Source organism: Triticum dicoccoides, chromosome 1A (assembly GCF_002162155.2).
Source record: "Triticum dicoccoides isolate Atlit2015 ecotype Zavitan chromosome 1A, WEW_v2.0, whole genome shotgun sequence".
Lineage (NCBI taxonomy): Eukaryota > Viridiplantae > Streptophyta > Magnoliopsida > Poales > Poaceae > Triticum > Triticum dicoccoides.
The window spans coordinates 545,220,018-545,244,524 of NC_041380.1; the positions used below are offsets into that span (position 1 = coordinate 545,220,018).

At 46.6% G+C, this 24,507-nt stretch overlaps 3 protein-coding genes across 3 annotated transcripts; 1 reads left to right on the forward strand and 2 right to left on the reverse strand.

Moving 5' to 3' along the window:
• Positions 1-3,925: 3,925 nt before the first annotated feature.
• LOC119287777 (serine-aspartate repeat-containing protein I-like) lies at positions 3,926-4,676 on the reverse strand. The gene has a single exon (XM_037567394.1). The coding sequence runs from the start codon at positions 4,641-4,643 to the stop codon at positions 4,179-4,181; it is 465 nt and encodes a 154-aa protein (XP_037423291.1). The 5' UTR covers positions 4,644-4,676; the 3' UTR covers positions 3,926-4,178.
• Positions 4,677-4,803: 127 nt separating this feature from the next.
• LOC119287770 (probable DNA replication complex GINS protein PSF3) lies at positions 4,804-9,879 on the forward strand. Its single transcript, XM_037567384.1, has 7 exons — positions 4,804-4,910; positions 5,608-5,693; positions 5,768-5,839; positions 6,199-6,302; positions 6,431-6,523; positions 9,239-9,378; positions 9,485-9,879. The coding sequence occupies exons 2-7, from the start codon at positions 5,649-5,651 to the stop codon at positions 9,616-9,618; spliced, it is 588 nt and encodes a 195-aa protein (XP_037423281.1). The 5' UTR covers positions 4,804-4,910; positions 5,608-5,648; the 3' UTR covers positions 9,619-9,879.
• Positions 9,880-10,577: 698 nt separating this feature from the next.
• LOC119323994 (early nodulin-like protein 1) lies at positions 10,578-11,605 on the reverse strand. The gene is made up of 2 exons (XM_037597742.1): positions 11,314-11,605; positions 10,578-11,192 (listed from the first exon to the last, which is right to left on the reverse strand). The coding sequence occupies exons 1-2, from the start codon at positions 11,495-11,497 to the stop codon at positions 10,786-10,788; spliced, it is 591 nt and encodes a 196-aa protein (XP_037453639.1). The 5' UTR covers positions 11,498-11,605; the 3' UTR covers positions 10,578-10,785.
• Between the last annotated feature and the right edge of the window lie 12,902 nt (positions 11,606-24,507).

The window sequence follows — 24,507 nt, forward strand, 5'->3', positions numbered from 1 at the left end:
GACGTTTACGAGTAATTTGAGGGAGAGTGTGAACACTGAACCACTTGAAACGAGTGGTTAGAAAAACAATCAACAACATAGTACAAGAACACTGAAACAACACGGGAGCAAAGAAAAACCATGCATGTGTGTGTGTTCTTTTTTTGAGGGAACCATGCATGTGTTTTTTGTTTTCTCTGTCCACGGCTCTTGCTGTCCATTTGTGCGGGAAAATAGATGGCGATTGGATTGAAACAAATGAGACTTTTCCTACTGTTTTTTCCTTTCAAAAATAAATATAAATACATGATCACAGGAGCCAGAAGAGCCTAATCACAGGCGTACTTTCTCTGGCTCTTGATCCTTCTGCCCGTGCGGAGTGACTGCGACGGAGAAAAAAAGCGAGGAGATTTGTGTGCCAAGACACGGGAAATCTGAGTTGTTAGCACCTTGTGATCTGCCGATTCGACGAGGAAATGTTCAACCAGCTCCCCATGATTAGGCTCTGCCAGCTCATGAACCATATACGTGCGTCAAAATAAAGATGGTGTTCGTACGCCACCAGCATCGCTCAAGATTCTCCAGAAAAATAAACATGGCAGTTGGGCATTGACATTTCGACAAGCACGGTCAATGCATCGCCATGTCAAATCCTCTCTGCTTTATCAAAGCTAGGAGGACAAATTCTAGCTAGCTAACAGAGACGCACGTTGGCGGATCGCCATGTCAAATCCTCTTCGCGTCTCTTTGCAATAAAGTTCTACCCCTTTGTTCCATAATATAAGACGTTTTCTAAAAACTTGACAGAGGAAGTAATGACCTGGCTCTTGCGACTGAAAAGATAGTAAAGCCAGGGTGGATGTTTTCAGAGGAGCAAACTAGTACTCCCTGATTTAAACGATCTTATATTTCTTTATTTACAGAGGGAGTAAGTAATACTTCTTCTGTCTCAAAGTAAAGTAAGTGTCTCAATTTTAATACAAAGTTAAGATAGTTATTAGTATTTTGGGACGTAGAAAGTATCAAACTGCATGGATCTAGGCCATGTAGAAGAACAGGAGATGATGTACGGGGGGCATAATAACACAAAGTAGAGTTTCTAGTTGACCTGGGTATCACTAGCAAGCAGAGTAGCACGCATGTTCCATGTCTGACTTTGCAACGGGGAGACCTTGGATCAAGTCATGTGCGAGTGCATCACCATGAGAAGGGGAATCCTGGATCCCACTACCCCTTCATCACCCAACAGCACGCACATTCCATCATTCACGACAGATTTGTTCATCGTAAGTAGGCTCAAGTGCTCTTTATATCCTCAGATGAAGAGGCCTGAACCTGCACAAACTAGCAAACACCTTGTGCATATTTCCCCCGCGGCTCACCTTGGACGCATCAGCTTACGTTTGGGCATTTGGGTGGGTTTATTATGATAATGCCGTCCGCAAGACAATCTTTTGTCTGTATCACGGTTTGGCAACCAACCTTTAGCATGTCTCTACACCTACCATCTCATCGCAGATTATACAATGCCGGGCCTAACAAAGTTTGTCGACGCTCGACTTTCCAGTCGCCCGCTGCCACCAAGCTCGACCGGCTTGTTCGACGACGCGCATCAACCAAATCTAGAAGCACAACCAAGTCCATCATCAGGTGCCCCTCTTAGAGAGGCAAATTTTCGTGTTTTGACCATTTTTTGAAATCTATTCGAGATTTGACCCTTGTTTAAATTTTTTTCGAGATCTGATCCTTTTGCTACCGTCAGACTCCATGGCGATAGGGTCAAACAGCCTACCGCCAAGGACTTTGGCGGTAGGAAACATCGCTACCGCCAACCGGACTGGCGATAGCCTGTACAACCCTACCGCCAAGGTGCTTGGCGGTAGACACAAACACGCTCTGTGTTTAATACTTAGGAGGTTTTTGGCGGTAGGGCATGCAACCCTACCGCCAGGGACCTTGCCGGTAGGCTGTTATACCCTATCGCCATGATCCCTAACGGTAGCAAAAGAGTCAGATCTTGATTTTTTTTTAAATTAAGATCAAATCTCAAATAGGTTTCAGAAAAAGGTCAAAACATGAAATTTAGCCACCAAATCTAGAAGCCGTCATCAGGTGCCCCTCCTAGAGACGCTTCTCATCAGCAACAACCTGAGACGTCCGTCCGTCCGTCGGAGGGTCCAACTCAGGCAGCCGAGGTTACGTACGCATGCTTTACACGATACTAGTACACGATACAGTATACCACACTGCACCGGCCTACTACCGGCTAGGCGTGTGATCAGTCTGAGCACTCAACGGCCGGCCTAGCTAAGTTTCTTTGCATGTAGCAGCGCACTGCATCCCGTGTGACAACGATCAAGCAACAGATCGGCCATGCTGGGGAGAAAACGACGGTCACAAGCCGTGTCCGGAGGAGATCGCTTTCAGAAACCTAACCCGGTGAGAGTGCTTCCGAGGTGGTGATGGATAAAGCAACGGCAACCAAGGATGACGCCCTCTGCCAACTGCTGAAAGATGTTAGTGCTTCGGGTTTAGGGTTGGCAGAAGGAAGATCATGCACGATTAGCTATGCGTTTTTCAGTTAAATTAAATTGGAACAAGACCATGCATAATTTGATAGATCGAAAGGATGAACTCACTGTGTGTATTGGCTGATTCATTGAATCCATGTTGTCTGACTGCAGTTTCTTTTATTATTAGAAAACAAAATTTATCTTCTTTTAATAATTATAATGTGAACCTGATCTGAGGGCTCCTTCGATTCAAAGGAATTCTTCGAAAATTATTTTTTTTGGAATTCTATAGGATATAGAATTTTGGAGGATTAAAATCCTTCGAAAATTTTCCTACGTTGGCCCTTTGACTCATAGACTGTATACCATAGGAATTTTTCCTATGGAATATTTTGCACTACATTTTGTAGAAAATCTAACATCCACTCCAATATCTTTCTACAGTTTGAATTTTTCCTATGGAATATTTTGTACTACATTTTATAGGAAATCTAACATCCACTCCAACATCTTTCTACAGTTTGAATTTTTCCTACGGAACATTTTGTACTACATTTTATAGAAAATCTAACATCCACTCCAATATTTTTCTACAGTTCCTTTGGTTTTTCTATGGCGTAAAACGCTCCTTTTGTAATCCTATAGGATTTAAGTGGATATGCTATTTGAACCCTATCCTTTTCCTATTCCTGTATTTTCAGAATCCTGCGAATCAAAGAGACCCTAAGCATGAAAAGAAGAACCCAATCTTTTGGCCTCACCTTCCTATGTAATATGTGTCCCCGTTTGCACATTCTTTTCTCTGTTTATACATGGCATGATTTTTTTTATTTGCGAATAATATACATGCCATGATTGTCTGAATTTTATGCAGGTCTTAGGGTTTTGTTTTGCTTGGTGATGTTGTGTTGCAGCAAACAATATAATCATTTGTCCTATAGGTTGGTTTCCCTTCTATTTACTTGCCTGTCTTGATCAATTAGCAGTAGAGCTAGTCCATTCGCCGGTCAGCAAAAAAGAAGCACGAGCTTGGTCCTGGGATAGCATAGAGCTAAGTTTAATTTCTAGCTCGGCGTTTACATCGGGCGTTGCCTGTCGTGTAGGCGTGGCGATCTGCCTATCATTGATTGTGTTCGAAAGAGTGCTGTTTTGCGATGATGCGGATCTGTGCTTGAATCTGTACTTGTTTCCATGAATACCAATGAGTTGATCACTTCCTCTGCACTTGTTGCCGTGGATACCAATTACATGATCACTTTTTGTACTACTCCTCTGGAGTACATGGCAATGAGATGTTCAGAGTCTGTTCCATACTCTAGCAAACAAGGGCACAAACAAATAAAGCGTTTGCTGATTCATACAACTGAAAATTTCACAAGCCTTTTGATCGCATTTATGCCCACGGAGAGCAGCAGCAACAGCATTCGGATTCCTCCACAATCAAGAAGACAAGCACGCTCTGAAAAATAAGACGAAACCGCCATAAAATCCATACACAAGAACAGCATCCAGTGTCGATCACTGAGACCTCATCGGCGATGATCTGCACACGAATTGAATTTCCGAAGCAGCGAGAGGCAATCCTACTGGATCTATGGCGACAGAGGAATGTTCATCCGTACAAAGGCAGATCACAAGCTCTCACAACTCACAGTGATTTGTGGGTCGAGAACTCATCTGCTCTGTCTAGTCGCGGCCGCCGCGGAGGGAGCGGAGGCGCTCGAGCCACTGCTCGTCGGGGACGGCGCCGGCCCACGGCGGCGGCGCGCCGGGGAACGCCACGCCGCGCATCGCGTCCACGATCCGGGCCGCGGCGCCCGCGGGCAGCTGGGCGCGCCGCCGGCGCTCGTCGTCCAAGGCCGCCGCGGCCTCCGTCGCGCCCGCGCCTTCTTCCTCGTCGCTTTCTTCGTCGTCGGAGGCGAGATCCAGCTCGGAGACGCCGTTGTCGACCGCGTCGAGGCGGTGCCGAGATGCGAGATCGGGGTCGGGGTCGGCGTCGCTGTCGCTGTCCGACGCGGCGCCGGAGATGGGGAGGTAGTCGGCGTCTCCCTCGACCTCGACCTCAACCTCAGAGTCTGAGGAGGCGGAGGAGTGGTCCGGTGGGCCGGTGGAGGCGGCGGCGGGGAGGTGGCCGTTCCCGGAGATGGACATTGTGGGGAGGAGAAAACAGAAAACAATTCCAGAGGTGCGCTACTCGCTTGGGGAAGAATACGGGTGGGTGGGTACCCGAAGCCCGGATGTTTGGTGATGCCTTTGGGCCTTTTGGGCCGAATTCGCAGTGCCAGCCTCCACATTTTTTTTAGAAGATCCTCCACATATTTGGCGATCCCCTTCGCCCGCGCTCCCGGAAAACAGAAGCGAAAAGCGCGGGAGGAGACGGGTAGCGGCGGCGGGAAGCAGGCCTCGACGGCGGCGCAGGTCAGCCTCCTCCTCCTCCTCTCATCTCTCCGCCCGTCCCCCGCCTTTCTCCCTCCCTGCGGCGTTACGCGTTGCCCCATCTGTTCCTCGGGACGGCGGCCTCCATCTCGGATGCGGCTTGTCCACCACGGCCAGAAGCCCATGCCGGCCGCTGCCTCGTGCCGACCGCCGCGTCGCCCCCTCACCCACCACGGCCGGGACCCCATGGGAGCCGCTTGTCCTGCTCCCCTTACCCGGTTGCCCCCCGTGGCCGGCACCCCGTGGCGGCTGCGATTGTACAAGTGCTGTTGTTTTTGTATATGTGCTGCTGCTGTTGTGTTCTTGATATGTAATCCTTCACAACTATATTCACATGTTGCATACTTGCATACAAGTTAGTTTTAAACATTACATCATAGTACAATGTTCATCCTATTAAAAATGAGCAATTCCAATCTGGACAAGAAAAATCCAAACAACATTCAGAATTGAGTCTTTCATGTGAGTTCCAAGTGTCAATTCTTGAACATCCAAACAACATAATTCAGGTTCATTTTCAATATCAATGCCCGGGAGATTTGGTATTGGGACCAATTCAATTCCATGGCCCTCGATATCATCCAGACGGGGCATTAGAGTATTTACCCCATATATGAGACCAAATTTGGTGAGTGAGTTGGACTTCCTCTGACCGGCATAGTGCAAATTGTTCATGCAGGGGTTGAGAGTAAGCAACAGCGACCTGTCCCACTTGGCGAAATGCCTTGTTACTACAACGTTGATGACATCCTCATGGAGGAGGAGGTAACCATGCTCGTGTTATCCTCTGCCCCATTTATGATTGTACAAATGACATGAATACTCTACTGTGACTGCAGCTTATTTCGGTTGTTTTCCAAGTAACTGCAAATGGCGTTGGTATGCTAGATCCTGGCGCCGAGAGAAACAGTGTAAGCATCTATCCAATGGCATTTGTGCATATATGTTTAACTGCTGTTGATGGGCAACTGCTGCCAATTCTTTCTCTGATCTGTTTGTTCTTGAGCAAATTACTTATGAAATACACACACTAGTTAAATGATATTTGCCTGAGATAGACGCATCGTACATTCTTGCTCATTTTAGTTTGCAAAACCGATATGGACTAGGTGTTTTCTTTATTTCCCTACGTGCCATGTTTCTTGGTGAACACTAACTGGGAGTTAGATGCTTTGTTTTTTAGCACCTTTTCTTGCTACCATGGAAAGTGAAATGGCGTATTTTACCTGGTTCCAACAAAAAGAGAAATGATCTTATTCTTTATGTTCAGGTTGAAAAGGGTGCTAAGGTAGACCTTCCATTTTGGCTTGCTCATGGGATGCTGTCTCTGGAACAAGCGGTGTCGATAAATGTACCTCCTTGCTTCACCCAGAAGTAGGTTTCTTTGTATTCTGTTTTGCATCTTTAGAAATTCTTAAGAGGGACATCAAAATATACTGTATGCAGTAGTATATGTAGTTGTCGTTCTCATTTCAACATATTTACACATACTTTGCTTGCAGAACTCGGAAGGAGATCCAAGCTGATGCAGCCTGTGTTGATTTGAGGGTTCGGTGCCCTTACTTTTATGAGCTAGGATGCAAGATTGTTCCTCTGTAAGTTCTGAACGACCTCAGTTACACGTACTATTTTATTTCCTTTTTCTTCCATCTCATTACCTTTCTCTATGCAATCTTAAATTTGTAACTTCTTATGAAGATGCTTCTATATCATCTTTGGTAGAAATACATTACCCACTCCATTGCTTTGCAGAACTTTGATGAGCCTTAGACATGTTATAATCTCAGTTACAATAACCGGGCAATTGTGTAGGCATACATCACCATAGTACATTATCCTTTCTGCATGTATTCTGTTTTTGTAAAACTTGGAATGCTTCCATCTCCACGAGCAAGATAGTTTCAGTCATCAGTCATATATGAAGTTAAAATAGGAGGAACTTCTGTAAGTTCAAGTAGCTGTAATCTTGGGGAGAAGATGCAGTTGATACTATGAATTGTGTATAGGCAAGTTGATTTCTTGCGAACAGAAATGCAATCATATGGTTTTCTTTTCTGAGGGCCCAGACTAAAACATGCTTTTAACCACACTCGCAGTGTATCTCCCATCTCAGTTTAGCCAAACTATGTTCAAACTGGTGTTCTACTGTCCTAATTTCGGCATTTCGCATTTTAGAAAGCTCCCCTCTGTCCACTCCAACAAATGATTTAATAAGTCATAAGGAGACATGCCTTCTTGCTTTAGTTTTTTAACTAGTAAATGTGTACGTGCAATGCACGTTGATATTAGGTAATATATTAATTACACGTAAATATTAGGTAGGATATTATTTGCCTATTAATTATGTGATTAGCATTGGCATTAATATTTGGCATGATATTAACTGCACACTAAACGTGTTGAGCGCTCACCATTGGAGCAGCCTGAGTCATTGGATTGACCTGATTTGGCGGCCAGGATTTGTTGGATCTGCCCCTTTGGGTCTTTTTATATTGTTATAGATTATAGATAAAGAGTCAGTTTTGATTCTAACAAGATTCAAATGAACCACACCTTCTTAAAATCCAATTGATTGCTGTTGGTCCTCTTCTTTCATTTTAAGAAGGTATTATATGGCCGCCTTGAAATGATCAAATATATTCCCTGCTGATTCTACCATTGTTGCCAAGACCAAACTAGTATCATTCTAGGAAATTTAATCATACACCTAACAAATGACCTCTGATGCCACCAGGTCAATTTGTGCTTGTGACACATGTTGATTCTGTGTTGACATATGGTGATATGAACAGAATACACCATAACTAAGTCTTCCTGAATAAATAAGTTATGATTATTTGAGGTCTGTCCCTTTTCAAAGGCATACTCTGGACTCTGCACTTAATGAGGACAAGAGCTGGCTGCAATCATCATAATCTGAACAATTCAGACTTAGATCTCAATGGTCTTTTGCCTTTAATTTTAGTGCCCACTACATCAGAAATAGGGAAATGTTTATCAGCCACCTGTAGCAAATATTGTGAGCAACCGTGTGAACTTGTAGAGGTACCACTTGATAATGAATTGGTTATACTCTTGAGTGATCCTAATTGGGATTTGAGTTCCTTATGATGGTTCATGGGATTTGGTTGAAAAGGTGTAACTATTCTCAGATTAGATATGATCTATGTCAGTTACAGTGCCAATGTGTCATTCCATGGCATGCATTATGTGACACATTCTTTTGTGGTCGGTTTAGAGGTCTGAATATCCTTGTCAAATTGGCCCAACCTGGTTACTGTACATAATCAGTTCGAAGACCCCTGCAGTCACTGCTGTAGTCACAGTTTTGTCAGTTCTGTGAAATATTGTTATGTGTTGCCTTTGTAGTCTATATACTGAAGTTAGGGATCCCATGAAGTTATTATGTAGTGATGTCTGGGCACCATATATATGACTCCCTCCATTTCGAATACATTTCACTATAGCATTTTTGCTCCTTAATGCATATCATTTAACTATTTTGAGGCAACTTTACACCATTTCCCCCTTTTGTCTATTTTCAAAGCCATTTATTAGTATGGACTAGACTGTGTGACTAGCACAAAACCCCGAAAGGTAATAAGTGGTGTAATAGAGGGGGGATTCAATCTTTAACCCCACTTTTGCTGGTACTATGATAATTCGTTCTTACATCGTAATGGATTATTCCCCACCTTTCGTTTGCATTTGATCTTTTGCCCTCTAGCAGCCTGCACTCACACTCAGCAGTGAACTAGGAGTAGGACTGGAGAGCATTTCTGTGTATCAGATTTAGAATTCAGCCCTCTAGCAGCCTGCACCCACAGTCAGCAGTGAACTAGGAGTAGGACTGGAGAACATTTCTGCATATCAGATTTCAGATTTCAGAACAGACCACATCCGACATTGACTAGGAGTAGTAATTCAGAATTCAGGACATGGTTCCATCAATATTTAATGCTGTTAGCCTGATAAGTCGAGTTGAAGATGTCTGGCTGAGAACCAAGTGTTGACTCGTAAACTAGTCGAGTCTCTTAATCATTGGGATGAGACATGGTGCATGTGTACAGGAATGGATCCAGTAATGAGTAGGAATGTCCGAACAGGGGCGAATGCACCTTAGGTGTCTAGACGCTTAACCAGAATATTGGCACACATAGTTGATGTATTGGAACATTTCAGATAACCGAATGACTAATAAAAATTTGAGGTTGAATCACGACTGCTGCACAATTTTTTATTTGAGTTACTATCTATAATGGTCAGTCTAAATTATACCGCTCACTGATTTATTATGTTTGAATTGACAGGGTGGGTGACAAGAGCATCGGCCAGTTCTTGCGCTACGCGTTCACCAGTAGGTACAAGGAGGTACTAAGCAAGGCACACAGCTCTTCGACGATGACAGTGCCCAAGTTTGCAACACGCCTTACAAAAGAAGAGGCTCAAGGTACAGACACATCTCCTCTGCACTTACTCATTCCCCCCTTTGTTTCCCCCTACCATATCAACTACTCTAACTTGGGTTAACTTTTTTCTTTTTCTGCCGTGTTAAGTGTTTGAATCTGCTAGGGAATCGATGTCCGCCTTCAGGAAGTGGCGCGTCGGGGGTGCGAGGCTGCAGAAGGCGTCCATTCTTGGAAGGAAGAGGAGCTGCCCGACGATCCTTCGACGCCCTGAACCGTCTTGACCGTGAAGCGGAGTACTCCGGCAGGAGAGCTGATGTATGCGCACTGATTGATCCGGTGCTGTAACTGTAAGGAACGAAAAAGGCAATTCTGATCCGTGATCAGACATTCATGTATTTCAATCTGGTGCACCTGATGTGTTTCACTCTTGCTGTTAGATGCTTATTGACTGCAATTTTCGAGGAGGTTTTGCTTGCTACCAATCAATGCAAAACATTTTAGATGCACTCATATTGAACTACTTGTGGTATCTCTTTTAATAACGGGTTGTGCCTTCTCTGCAAACAAACTTTCTGCGTAGATAAGCAAGAGGATAGGAAAAGCAAAAGCATATTTGAAAAACCCTTGTTTGGGTGCAATGCCATTTGGTGGTGAAATTGTCAGCTTCATTGTGAGTTAGGTATACTTACGGGGTGCTCGTAAATTGAAACCGAAAAGTCCCTTTTTAGCATGATGCTGCTACAGTCGGAAGGAAGGAAACATGATATATGTACTCCCAGTGTGAATATAACTGCATCATCAGACAATTAAAAGTCCACCCAAAAGCTACCTTTCCTTTTTCTTTTCCTGGTAGGGAAATGCTAACCAGAACAACTTTTGTATTAAAAGTACAAAAAGTGTGTGGTAAAAGTTCTTGAAATTGGAGCAGGATATCTCTGAACTCTGATTAAATTCGGTTGTTTCTGCAATTACGTTTGGGATGTTTCTGCAAATAAATCTTTGGGTGATAAAATTGCCAACTGGATGGAATGGTGGAGTACTCAAATTTGTACCACACCGGCGACCCTCTTCTCCATCACTGCTGCTGCTGGTGCTCTGTGGTAGCGCCAGCGTGTCTGCGTCGTTTACTTGTATCAATTGATCAGTTACAGACTTGTACAGTACAGGTGCAGCCAAATAACTTGCTGGATCCATACTCGCGATCACCTTATTTATCACGAAAATAAACAGCACGCCCAAGTTAAGAAATCTTGAAATCTCAAAGATTGCTTTATCAGATCGAAGATATTGCCATTTATGATCGATGATTTTGCGCCAGAAAGAAATCATCTTCTCTTCTTCTACAGACAGAAGAAGCACATCTGTCCACTAATCTTAACAATGCCCATAATAACTTGAGCCTAATCAAATAATCCTCCCTAAGATCGATCCTAAGCAACGACAGGAACTCAGAACCCAACGACGAGCAGCGCTCCGAGGAGAGCGCCGAGGACCACGGAGCCGCTGCCGGACGCCGTCCTCCACGCGGCGCCAGTGGCCGGCGCGGGCGCGGGCGCGTGGGCGGGCGCCTCCACGAGCCCCGCGGAGGAGGAGGGGGAGTGCGCGGGGGCCGGCGCGGCAGGCGGGACCCGGCTGCCGTGCTTCTCCGACATGACGAGGACGATGACGCGCTCGCCCTTCTGGCAGTTCCCGGGGGCGCCGCTGATGAAGTAGCGGAAGCGGGCGCCCTTGGGCGGCAGCGGCACGACCGCGCCGCTGGCCTTGTAGGTGGCGATGGGGCTGGCCGTGTTGCACCGGTCGTAGTCCGCCCGCGTCACCTCCAGCACCGAGTCCGTCGCCGCGTCGAACTTGAACACTGCGCTCGCGCGCGGGGATCCAAAGAAAGCGTAAGAAATCAAGGAACAGATCGATCGAGGAAGGCGATAATTACACACAAACTGAAAGGATATGTATACGAAGTCGGAGCGGTTTGTTACCGAGGTTGTCACCGACGTGGAAGCGGGCCTTCCCGGCCCAGTCGTTGAGCGCGTCGGGCTGCGCCGGGGGCGGCACCCTCCACGCGCCGTCCTTGCCGCCGCCGACGACGTGGTCCCTGGCGTCGGAGCCGGCCGCGAGGGCGAGGGCGACGAGGGAGCAGAGGAGGAGCGCGCTGGACGCCATCGGAAGAGACGGGACGAGCTCGGGATGGATCGACGGGTTGAGGAGGCGAGGAGAGGGGAGCTGGGAGGTGCCGTGCGGGGTTGTGGGGAGGATGGGTGAGGCGGAGGGGCGGGGCTTAAGTAGGCGGCGGGTGGGTGGTCAAAGTAGCCGTTGGATTCGAACGTTCGGGAGAGCCGCGGCGGGCGGCGGCAGCAGCTGGCGAAGCGATCTTCTGTTTTGGAGTGTACCGTTGCCCTCCCCTCGCCCCGAGAAAGAGTCGACGGGAAGCAAGCAACGGATGGACGCCTGGGCCGGGACGCGTCGTGGGGCCCACGGGCATTCAGAGCCCAGAGCCCAAACGCCAGCAAGAACAGCCGCTGGCTCGTCAAGTGCCGAGTGAGCCATCCATGCAACACCATTGAATCCTTCTCAATAAAAAAATGTAGCACCACTGAAACCATTGAAAGTCCGAGGATTCAAGTTCAAACAAAAATGGCCACTACTAGGCGCCGATCGACTGGCCCAAACTGAACCATATCTCACGCCGACCCTCTCGGTCAACGCACAGGGAAAACAAAATCCCCAACTGCGCATGCATCTCTCGCCTCCCCTGCTGCAACGCACGACTAGATCGCCGCCAGCCATGGATGTAGCATGGAAGGCCGAAGTCCCCATCGGCGCTGGATGATGCATCCACCCCCGCCACCGGTTGCAGTCTCGCTCGTCGCCGTCCCCTAGCACGGGTGCTCGTCGCTGGTTGCAGCAAGGGCGTCGGTTGCAACTCTCGCATGCTCATGCTTGCAGCCTCGCCGGCGTCGAGTCGGTTGCAGCACCGACATACATGGTTGTAACATCGCCGAAACGGTTGCAGCTCCGGCGAACGTGGATGTGGCTTTTGCAGTGTACGTTTGTAGCATTCGCCGATGATGGCGCCGCTGGTTTCGGCTTGGCGAACATGGATGAAGCTTCTGTAGTGTGCGGTTATAGCATTCGCGACGATTGCGTCCCCGGTTGCAGCTCCTGTGTGAAGGGTTGCAGCTCTGCGCGAATGTAGCTTCTACGGGGTATGGTTACAAGAAACAGACGATGATCGGATCGCCGATTGCAGCTCCGGTGGCAGCAAAATTCCAAAATTCGTCGCCGGATGCAATATCTTCCACCGTGGTTCCAACATACATTGTAGTTGGTTCCAACCATCTGCACCCTCGTCGGGTCCAGGAAACAAAAACCATTGTCGGAAGCAGTGAAAGAGCGACTGTGGTTGCAGCACGCTGGTCGCCGTCGTCAACACCGGTGGCATGCCGGCGTGCAACAACCGTGTCGTCGTTTAGCAGGGGAGATTGGAGTTGAGCCGACATGTGGAGAGAGGAAAGGTAGAAAACGAGGCCGGGCAGGAGCTCCATGGTTGTCACTGAGAGCATAGGCGGCGCCCCCCCAAGCCCAATCCGAATTGGACTAGGGTTGCCCCCCCTTTCCTTCTCTTCTCCTCCTCCTTCCCTCCTTCTCCTAGTGGGAATAGGAGGGGGGGGGGCGAATCCTACTTGGACCGGGAGTCCAAGTAGGACTCCCCCATGGCGCCCCCCTTGGGACGGCCACCTCTCCTTCCCCCTTTATATACGTGGGAGGGGGGCACCCCAAAGGCACATCAAGTCTTCTCTTAGCCGTGTGCAGTGCCCCCCTCCATAGTTACACACCTCGGTCATATCATCGTAGTGCTTAGGTGAAGCCCTGCGCCGGTAACTTCATCATCACCGTCGCCACGCCGTCGTGTCGACGGAACTCTCCCCCGGCCTCAACTGGATCAAGAGTTCGAGGGACGTCATCGAGTTGAACGTGTGCTGAACGCGGAGGTGCTGTACGTTCGGTGCTTGCATCGGTTGGATCGCGAAGACGTTCGACTACATCAACCGTGTTACTAAACGCTTCCGCTTTCGGTCTACGAGGGTACGTGGACACACTCTCCCCGCTCGTTGCTATGCATCTCCCAGATAGATCTTGCGTGATCGTAGGTAATTTTTTTGAAATACTACTACCTCTTGAGCACTGCGTTGGTTTTCCCTTGAAGAGGAAAGGGTGATGTAGCAAAGTAGCGTAAGTATTTCCCTCGGTTTTTCAGAACCAAGGTATCAATCCAGTAGGAGACTACACCCAAGTTACCTCGCACCTGCACAAACAAATAAGAACATCGCAACCAACGTGATAAAGGGGTTGTCAATCCCTTCACGGTCACTTATGAGAGTGAGATCTGATAGAGATAATTGATGACCCACAAGTATAGGGGATCTATCATAGTCCTTTCGATAAGTAAGAGTGTCGAACCCAACGAGGAGCAGAAGAAAATGATAAGCGGTTTTCAGCAAGGTATTCTCTGCAAGCACTGAAATTGTAGGTAACAGATAGTTTTGTGATAAGATAATTGGTAACGAGCAACAAGTAACAAAAGTAAATAAAGTGCAGCAAGATGGCCCAATCCCTTTTGTAGCAAAGGACAAGCCTGGACAAATTCTTATATAGAGAAAAGCGCTCCCGAGGACACATGGGAATTATCGTCAAGCTAGGTTTCATCACGATCATATGATTCGCGTTCGGTACTTTGATAATCTGATATGTGGGTGGACCGGTGCTTGGGTGCTATCCTTACTTGGACAAGCATCCCACTTATGATTAACCTCTATTGCAAGCATTCGCAACTACAACAAAAGTATTAAGGTAAACCTAACCATAGCATGAAACATATGGATCCAAATCAGCCCCTTGCGAAGCAACGCATAAACTAGGGTTTAAGCTTCTGTCACTCTAGCAACCCATCATCTACTTATTACTTCCCAATGCCTTCCTCTAGGCCCAAATAATGGTGAAGTGTCATGTAGTCGATGTTCACATAACGCCACTAGAGGAGAGACAACATACGTCTCATCAAAATATCAAACGAATACCAAATTCACATGACTACTAATAGCAAGACTTCTCCCATGTCCTCAGGAACAAACGTAACTACTCACAAAGCATATTCATGTTCATAATCAGAGGGGTATTAATATGCATATAAGATCTGAACATATGATCTTCCACCAAATAAACCAACTAGCATCAACTACAAGGAGTAATTAACACAACTAGCAACCCACAGGCACCAATCCCAAACTTGGAGACAAGAATTGGATACAAGAGATGAACTAGGGTTTTAGAGGAGATGGTGTTGGTGAAGATGTTGATGGAGATTGACCCCCTCCCGATGAGAGGATCGTTGGTGATGATGATGGCGATGATTTCCCCCTCCCGGAGGGAAGTTTCCCCGACAGAACAGCTCCGCCGGAGCCCTAGATTGATTCTGCCAAGGTTCCTCCTCGTGGCGGCGGAGTCTCGTCCCGAAAGTTTGCTTATGATTTTTTCCTCATCGAAAGACCCATTATAGCAGAAGATGGGCATCGGAGGGCCACCAGGGGGTCCACGAGGCAGGGGAGGCGCGCCCCCACCCTCGTGGGCAGGGTGTGCCCCCCTCCGGAACTTCTTGCGCTCAGTATTTTATATATATATTCTAAAAATGACTTCCGTGAAGTTTCAGGACTTTTGGAGTTGTGCAGAATAGGTCTCTAATATTTGCTCCTTTTCCAGCCCAGAATCCCAGCTGCCGTCATTCTCCCTCTTTATGTAAACCTTGTAAAATAAGAGAGAATAGGCATAAGTATTGTGACATAATGTGTAATAACAGCTCATAATGCAATAAATATCGATATAAAAGCATGATGCAAAATGGACGTATCAATAATAAGATAAATATTTTTGGTATTTTTATGATATAGATTGAAAGTAAAGGTTGCAAAGTAAAATAGATTGGAAACTTATATGATAAAAGATAGACCCCGGGGCCGTAGGTTTCACTAGTGGCTTCTCTCAAGATAGCATAAGTATTACGGTGGGTGAACAAATTACTGTCGAGCAATTGATAGAAAAGTGCATAATTATGAGAATATCTAGGCATGATCATGTATATAGGCATCATGTCCGTGACAAGTAGTCCGAAACGATTCTGCATCTACTACTATTACTCCACACATTGACCGCTATCCAGCATGCATCTAGAGTATTAAGTTCATAAGAACAGAGTAATGCATTAGGTAAGATGACATGATGTAGAGGGATAAGCTCAAGCAATATGATATAAACCCCATCTTTTTATCCTCTATGGCAACAATACAATACGTGCCTTGCTGCCCCTGCTGTCACTGGGAAAGGACACCGCAAGATTGAACCCAAAGCTAAGCACTTCTCCCATTGCAAGAAAGATCAATCTAGTAGGCCAAACCAAACTGATAATTCGAAGAGACTTGCAAAGATAAAAAATCATACATAAAAGATTTCAGAGAAGAATCAAATATTGTTCATATATAATCTTGATCATAAACCCACAATTCATTGGATCTCGACAAACACACGGCAAAAAGAATTACATCGAATAGATCTCCAGAAGATCGAGGAGAACTTTGTATTGAGATCCAAAGAGAGAAAAGAAGCCATCTAACTAATAACTATGGACCCGAAGGTCTGTGGTAAACTACTCACACATCATCGGAGAGGCTATGGTGTTGATGTAGAAGCCCTCCGTGATCGATTCCCCCTCCGGCGGAGCGTCAGAAAAGGCCCTAAGAAGGGATCTCACAGGTACAGAAGGTTGCGGCGGTGGAAATAGGGTTTCGTGGTGCTCCTTGATGTTTTCGGGGTATATGGGTATATATAGGAGGAAGAAGTACGTCGGTGGAGCTGCGAGGGCCCCATGAGGGTGGGGGCGGGCCCTCCTGCCTCGTGGCCTCCTCGCTTCTTTCTTGACATAGACTCCAAGTCTCCTGGATCACTTTTGTTCCAAAAATAACTCTCCCGAAGGTTTCATTCTGTTTGATATTCCTTTTCTGCAAAACACTGGAATGGGCAAAAAAACACCAATTTGCATTGGGCCTTTGGTTAGTAGGTTAGTCCCAAAAATAATAATAAAGGTATATTAAAGCCCATTAAACATCCAAAACAGATAATGTAATAGCATGGAACAATAAAAAATTATAGATACGTTGGAGACGTATCAAGCATCCCCAAGCTTAATTCCTGCTCGTCCTCGAGTAGGTAAATGATAAAAACAAATTTTTTAATGTGGAATGCTACCTAGCGTAATTCTCAATGTAATTTTCTTTATTGTGGCATGAATGTTCAGATCTGAAAGATTCAAGACAAAAGTTTAATATTGACATAAAGATGCAACGATACTTCCCTAGGGGAGGTTTTTCTCCCCGGCCAGATCTTCGTATTCGGCGGCTTTGCACTGCGGGCCAACTCGCTTGGCCATCTGGAGCAGATCGACAGCTACGCCCCAGGTCACCAGATTAGTTTTGGAAACCTGGATTATGTCACCGACATCCGAGGAGACTTGATCTTCCAAGGATTCACGACCCCAACCTCCGCTCTGGCCTTAGATCCGGAGCCCCTCGCCAGTACCGAAAACGGGATTTCTAAACCCGCCGGACTATCTGTGGCCACTAAGCCTAGTACGGGAGAGCCGAAGGAAGCAGTGTCGTAGGCATACATCACCAAGCCGGACTCTTCCTCGGACGCTGGCTCCGAACCCTTGGAGTCTGCATCGTGTGAGCTCGGCCGAGGAATTCCCTTCCCGCCATACTCCACGGATTCTTTCCTCCCTCAACAAACCTTGCCTTTAAGCGAGGCTCTCGACTTGATGCATCTCTCGTGATTATGGAGGAGCAACGTCCGAACTATGCCCAGCCTGGACTAGGGGCTGAGAGTAGGGAATTTTACGTCCCACCCACAACCCACTTCATCGCCACAGTAGAGGACTTAACTGACATGCTTGATTACGGCTCCGAAGACATCGACGGTATGGACGAGATGCCAGAGAGGAGCAAGCCGAAAACCCGCCGTTTACCGGACGCTGGACGACCACCTCTTCGTACGATGTGTACATAGTGGATACACCCAAGGAGGGTGACAGCGATAATGGGAAAATACAGTAGGGGATAAACCTCCCGAGATACAACCAAAGCACCGACGACACTGCTCTAAATCATGTCGTAGCAAAGATGGCAATACTGGCACGAGAGACAACAACACTCCGGATGATGCCGAAGACCAAGAAAACCCCGTCGAGCAAAACTCTGAACAAGACGATCAGGAGGATGGGCAAGTTAGCCCTGACGAATAGGCTCCAAACGAAGACTCGGAGGACAGTAATTACCTTCCACCCTCCGAGGATGAGGTGAGCCTCGGCGACAAAGACTTTATCATGCCTGAGGAACCTCTCGAGCAGGAGCGCTTTAAGCAATGGCTAATAGCCACTGCAAGGAGCCTGAAAAAGAAGCAACAGCAGCTTGCTACCTCTTGAGCACTGTGTTGGTTTTCCCTTGAAGAGGAAAGGGTGGAGCAGTAAAGCAGCGTAAGTATTTCCCTCAGTTTTTGAGAACCAAGGTATCAATCCAGTAGGAGACCACGCACGAGTCACCTTGTACCTACACAAACAAATAAGAACCTCACAACCAACGTGATAAAGGGGTTGTCAATCCCTTCAAGGCCACTTGCAAGAGTGAGATCTGATAGAGATGATAATAATAAGATAAATATTTTTGGTATTTTTATGATATAGATTGTAAGTAAATAAAGCAAAATAAACGGCGCCAGAAATAGCTTGTTGACGGGAGATTAATATGATGGATAATAGACTCGGGGGCCATAGGTTTCACTAGTGGCTTCTCTCAAGATAGCATAAGTATTACGGTGGGTGAACAAATTACTGTCGAGCAATTGATAGAAAAGCGAATAATTATGAGAATATCTAGGTATGATCATGTATATAGGCATCACGTCCGAGACAAGTAGACCGAAATGATTCTGCATCTATTACTATTACTCCACACATCGACCGCTATCCAGCATGCATCTAGAGTATTAATTTCATAAGAATAGAGTAACGCCTTAGGCAAGATGACATGATGTAGAGGGATAAACTCATGCAATATGATATAAACCCCATCTTTTTATCCTCGATGGGAACAATACAATACGTGTCGTTTCCCTTTCTGTCACTGGGATCAAGCACCGCAAGATTGAACCCAAAGCTAAGCACTTCTCCCATTGCAAGAAAGATCAATCTAGTAGGCCAAACTAAACTGATAATTTGAAGAGACTTGCAAAGATAAACCAATTATACATAAAATAATTTAGAGAAGATTCAAATATTGTTCATAGATAAACTTGATCATAAACCCACAATTCATCGGATCTCGACAAACACACCGCAAAAGAAGATTACATCGAATAGATCTCCAAGAGAATCGAGGAGAACTTTGTATTGAGATCCAAAGAGAGAAAAGAAGCCATCTATCTACTAGCTATGGACCTGAAGGTCTGAAGTAAACTACTCACACATCATCGGAGAGGCCATGGAGTTGATGTAGAGGCTCTCCGTGATCAATGCCCCCTCCGGTGGAGCTCCGGAAAAGGCCCAAAGATGAGATCTCTTGGGTACAGAAGGTTGCGGCGGTGGAAATTGGGTTTCGTGGTAGTCCTGGATGTTTTCGGGGTATATGGATATATATAGGAGGAAGAAGTAGGTCGGTGGAGCTACGAGGGGGCCACGAGGGTGGGGGCGCGCCCAGGGGGGCAGGCGCGCCTCCCTGCCTCGTGGCTCCCTCGTTTCTTTCTTGACATCCACTCCAAGTCCCCTGGATCACGTTTGTTCCAAAAATAACTCTCCCGAAGGTTTCATTCCTTTTGGATTCCGGTTGATATTTCTTTTCTGCAAAACACTGAAATAGGCAAAAGAACAACAATTTGGGCTGGGCCTCCGGTTAATAGGTTAGTCCCAAAAATAATATAAAAGTGTAAAAATAAGCCCAATAACATCCAAAATAGATAATATAATAGCATGGAGCAATCAAAAATTATAGATACGTTGGTGATGTATCACAGCTTCAAGCTGATCAAGATCTGCTCAACGATAGATGGACTAATGTCCTGGCAGCAAAGGAATACGGCTTCGAGCGCCCAACCAAAAGCTACCCGAAGCGTAAACTGCTACCTCAATTCGATGACGAGGCACTTGAGCCTGTAACATCAGCGCTTAATGCGGCTGATTGACCACCACGTGGCCGGGACAAAACGACAACTCAAGCCGAACAACGGCCCGTCCTACCTCACCGTAAAGGCAGAGACAAAACAGCTCAGGGATACACGTATGACCTGCGGCAGGACCTGAAAAATAAAGCAGGTCCGGCCAGATCGATCTACGGATCGCGGGGGCGTGCCCCGACGCGCGACGACGGCTATCAAGCCGAACATGGCAAGCACAATCACGGCCGGGCCGAAAGCCGCAGACGGACTCCATCCGAACTACGTCATGATCTGGCCCGATATAGAGGCGCCGCACACCCCCTCCGCTTCACGGATGAAGGAATGGAACATGAATTCCCAGAAGGGTTCAAACTCGTGAATATCGAATCATATGATGGAACCACATATCCCGCGGTATGGATTGAAGACTTTATTCTCCATATTCATATGGCCCGCGACGATGATCTTCATGCCATCAAATACCTCCCCCTAAAAATCAAAGGGCCAGCCCGGCACTGGCTGAACAGCCTGCCTAAAAACTCTATTGGCAGCTGGGAAGACCTGGAAGGCGCCTTTCACGACAACTTCCAAGGCACATACGTCAGACCTCCGGATGTCAATGACTTAAGTCACATAGTCCAACAGCCCGGAGAGTCAGCAAGGAAATTCTGGACTAGGCTCTTAACTAAAAAGAACCAAATCATCGATTGTCCAGATGCCGAAGCCCTAGCGGCCTTCAAACATAGCATCTGCGACGAATGGCTCGCCCGACACCTCGGCCAAGAAAAGCTGAAGTCCATGGCGGCCCTTACGACACTCATGACCCGCTTTTGCGCGGGCGAAGATAGCTGGCTAGCCCGTAGCAATAACAATGCAAGCGAACCTGACACCTTGGAAGCCAGAAATAGCAACGGCAAGCCCCGATGCAACAGGCACAAGCGTCGAAACAATGGTGACAATACTGATGACACGACGGTCAACACCGGATTCAGTGGCTCCAAGTCTGGTCAGCGGAAAAAGCCATATAAAAGGAATAATCAGGGCCCTTCCAGCCTGGACCGCATACTCGATCGTCCATGTCAGATCCATGGCACCCCTGATAAACCAGCCAATCATACCCACCGGAGTTGTTGGGTCTTCAAACAGGCTGACAAGTTAAATGCCAAAGACAAGGAGAAGGGGTCGCAAAGCGAGAATGACGATGAGGAGCCCCGTCCACCGAACATAGGGGGACATAAGAAGTTTCCCCCTCAGGTCAAAACGGTGAACATGATATATGCTACCCATATCGAGTGCAAGCATGCGCTCAGGGACGTCTATGCGATAGAGCCAGTCGCCCCAAAATTCAACCCATGGTCGTCATGCCCGATCACCTTTGATCGCAGGGAACATCTGACCAGTATTCGGCATGGCGGTTCTGCCGCACTGGTTCTCGACCCAATAATTGATGGATTCCACCTCACACGAGTCCTCATGGACGGTGGCAGCAGCCTCAACCTGCTCTATCAGGATACAGTGCGCAAAATGGGCATCGATCCATCAAGGATCAAGCCCACCAAAACTACCTTTAAAGGAGTTATACCAGGTGTAGAGGCCCATTGCTCGGGCTCAATCACATTGGAGGTCGCCTTCGGATCTCCGGACAACTTCCGAAGCGAAGAGTTAATCTTTGATATCATCCCCTTCCGCAACGGCTATCACGCACTGCTCAAACGAACCGTGTTTGCTCGATTCAATGCGGTGCCACACTATGCTTATCTCAAGCTCAAGATGCCCGATCCACGCGGTGTCATAGCAGTCAATGGAAACACAGAGCGCTCCCTCCATACCGAGGAACACACCGCAGCCTTAGCAGCGGAAGTACAGAGCGGCCTTTTAAGGTAGAACTTTAATTCAGCGGCCAAGCTCCCGGACAGTGTCAAACGAGTCCGGACTACTCCACTACATGACAGTCCGGCTCGTCAGGAGTTAGACTAACAATTCGACCTCCGTCTCAGCCCCGACCAAGTGGCGGCATACGTACCGCGCGTACATAACTACGCACTAAAAATACCATGAGCAGAGACAGAGGCATAACCATACTGTGGTCCACAATACGGCTCGACCTTCCCGGGACACACATACTTTTACTTTTCTTTTTCAGGTTTCTTTTCGCAGGTCCCTCTCGACAGCCTGATAATCGGTCCTTTCGAAGGACGGACATACCAAGGTGGCAAGTAGCACAGACGCATGGGGGAATCTCTAGATGTTCTTCTTAACGATCATTCTACCTGTTTTCAGGAACAGTACGCAGCTCCCCCTTGGTCGTGGCATGTGATACGTCTCCAACGTATCTATAATTTTTTATTGTTCCATGCTATTATATTATATGTTTTGGATGTTAATGGGCTTATTTATACACTTTTATATTATTTTTGGGACTAACCTACTAACCCAAGGCCCAGTGCAAATTGCTGTTTTTTTTTGCCTATTTTAGTGTTTCGCAGAAAAGGAATATCAAACGGAATCCAAACGGAATGAAACCTTTGGGAGAGTTATTTTTTGGAACAAACGTGATCCAGGGGACTTGGAGTGGACGTCAAGAAAGAAACAAGGGAGCCACGAGGCAGGGAGGCGCGCCTGCCCCCCTGGGCGCGCCCCCACCCTCGTGGGCCCCTCGTAGCTCCACCGACCTACTTCTTCCTCCTATATATATCCATATACCCCGAAAACATCCAGGAGCACCACGAAACCCTATTTCCACCGCCGCAACCTTCTGTACCCAAGAGATCCCATCTTGGGGCCTTTTCCGGAGCTCCGCCGGAGGGGGAATCAATTACGGAGGGCTTCTACATCAACACCATAGCCTCTCCGATGATGTGTGAGTAGTTTACCTCAGACCTTCGGGTCCATAGTTATTAGCTAGATGGCTTCTTCTCTCTCTTTGGCTCTCAATACAAAGTTCTCCTCGATCTTCTTGGAGATCTATTCGATGTAACTCTTTTTGCGGTCTGTTTGTCAAGATCCGATGAATTGTGGGTTTATGATCAAGATTATCTATGAACAATATTTAGTTCTTCTTTGAATTATTATATGTATGATTTAATTATCTTTGCAAGTCTCTTCAAATTATTAGTTTGGTTTGGCCTACTAGATTGATCTTTCTTGCAATGGGAGAAGTGCTTAGCTTTGGGTTCAAACTTGTGGTGTCCTTTCCTAATGACAGCAGGGGCAGCAAGGCACGTATTGTATTGTTGCCATCGAGGATAAAAAGATGGGGTTTATATCATATTGCTTGAGTTTATCCCTCTACATCATGTCATCTTGCTTAATGCGTTACTCCGTTCTTATGAACTTAATAATCTAGATGCATGCTGGATAGCGGTCAATGTGTGGAGTAATAGTAGTAGATGCAGAATCATTTCGGTCTACTTGTCTCGGATGTGATGCCTATATACATGATGATGCCTAGATATTCTCATAATTATGCACTTTTCTATCAATTGCTCGACAGTAATTTGTTCACCCACCGTAATACTTATGCTATCTTGAGAGAAGCCACTAGTGAAACCTATGGCCCACGGGTCTATCTTTTATCATATAAGTTTCCAATCTATTTTGTTTCGCAATCTTTACTTTCAATCTATATCATAAAAATACCAAAAATATTTATCTTATTATTATTATCTCTATCAGATCTCACTCTCGTAAGTGACCGCAAAGGGATTGACAACCCCTTCATCGCGTTGGTTGCGAGGTTCTTATTTGTTTGTGTAGGTATGAGGGACTTGCGTGTAGTATCCTACTGGATTGATACCTTGGTTCTCAAAAACTGAGGTAAATACTTACGCTACTTTGCTGCATCACCCTTTCCCCTTCAAGGGAAAACCAATGCAGTGCTCAAGAGGTAGCAGCATGTTAAATAGCCACTGTTGCTTATCACACTATTTGTACAAATATGCTTTGACGTATTAATCAAAATTATAATGGAAACAGTTTGCGACCCAACTTATGCGGCACTAGCTTACTACTTCATTTTTGTTTCGCAATTCTTATTCGCACCTGTACACTTTGGTACGCCATAATTCGCCAGGGGCTTTATTGCGCCCCATACTATGGCAACAAGTCTGAATACTTTTACAGTATAGTTTGGCCCCCGAATTTAGCATTATATGCATTGGCTCCGAATCATGTCTTTGGTCAATAGTTGGGTTGCCCGGCTCCTGTGCTTACTACCTTACATTTCGCTCTATCGGCTAGGGTAGTAAAGGGAGAACTATTGCGATTGTGTCATGGTTTATCCGGATGAGCACCTTAGTAGAGAAAGCCGAAAACTGACTGTCATGATGTGGCGTGAGCCGGTCAGCTCTTCGAAGGTTAAAATCTCTTGCGATTTTTCCGCATTATGCGACGGGTCGGCCTTCACCCGATCAGGTGTCTACAACACCCTAGTTTGGACTAACGAATACTAGGGGCTGCACCTACATTTCTATTGTCAAACTCCTATGGCTAAGTGGGGGTGATAAAGCCACATAGTCCGATTGCCTGGTTCGTTGTGCTAAACACCTCCTTCAAGGACCAATTTCTTGGATCAAGATTGTTTAGATTCCATCCCGAACACTCCCGTACTACCTACGTGGGGGCTGAAGCCGACGACTGGCCAAATCTCAGATTTAATAAAAACGGCCGCACATGAGGTAAAATTTCAAAATAAACAACAAGCACTATATTACACATTAGTCTTATTTTTATCATACAGGGCGGGATAACATGTAGGTACTCATTCAAAGATAATGTATTTTGAGCACTGGCCCTCTACAATGCGGGATCCCTTGAGGACATCATCAAAACACCGCTCCGGAGTGCGGTGCTCCTTGCCAGTGGGTGGTCCCTCGGTTGCGAGCTTGATGGCGTCCATCTTCGCCCACTGTATTTTGACACGG

Excerpts from the sequence above, each read along its gene's own strand:
- LOC119287770 (XM_037567384.1), top strand. The coding sequence starts at position 5,649 with ATGCCTTGTTACTACAACGTTGATGACATCCTCATGGAGGAGGAG. Across the intron at positions 5,840-6,198 it reads CTGGCGCCGAGAGAAACAGT|GTTGAAAAGGGTGCTAAGGT; the intron begins GTAAGCATCTAT and ends CTTTATGTTCAG. Across the intron at positions 6,303-6,430 it reads CCTCCTTGCTTCACCCAGAA|AACTCGGAAGGAGATCCAAG; the intron begins GTAGGTTTCTTT and ends CTTTGCTTGCAG.
- LOC119323994 (XM_037597742.1), bottom strand. The coding sequence starts at position 11,497 with ATGGCGTCCAGCGCGCTCCTCCTCTGCTCCCTCGTCGCCCTCGCCCTC. Across the intron at positions 11,193-11,313 it reads CCACGTCGGTGACAACCTCG|TGTTCAAGTTCGACGCGGCG; the intron begins GTAACAAACCGC and ends GCGCGAGCGCAG.
- LOC119287777 (XM_037567394.1), bottom strand. The coding sequence starts at position 4,643 with ATGTCCATCTCCGGGAACGGCCACCTCCCCGCCGCCGCCTCCACCGGC.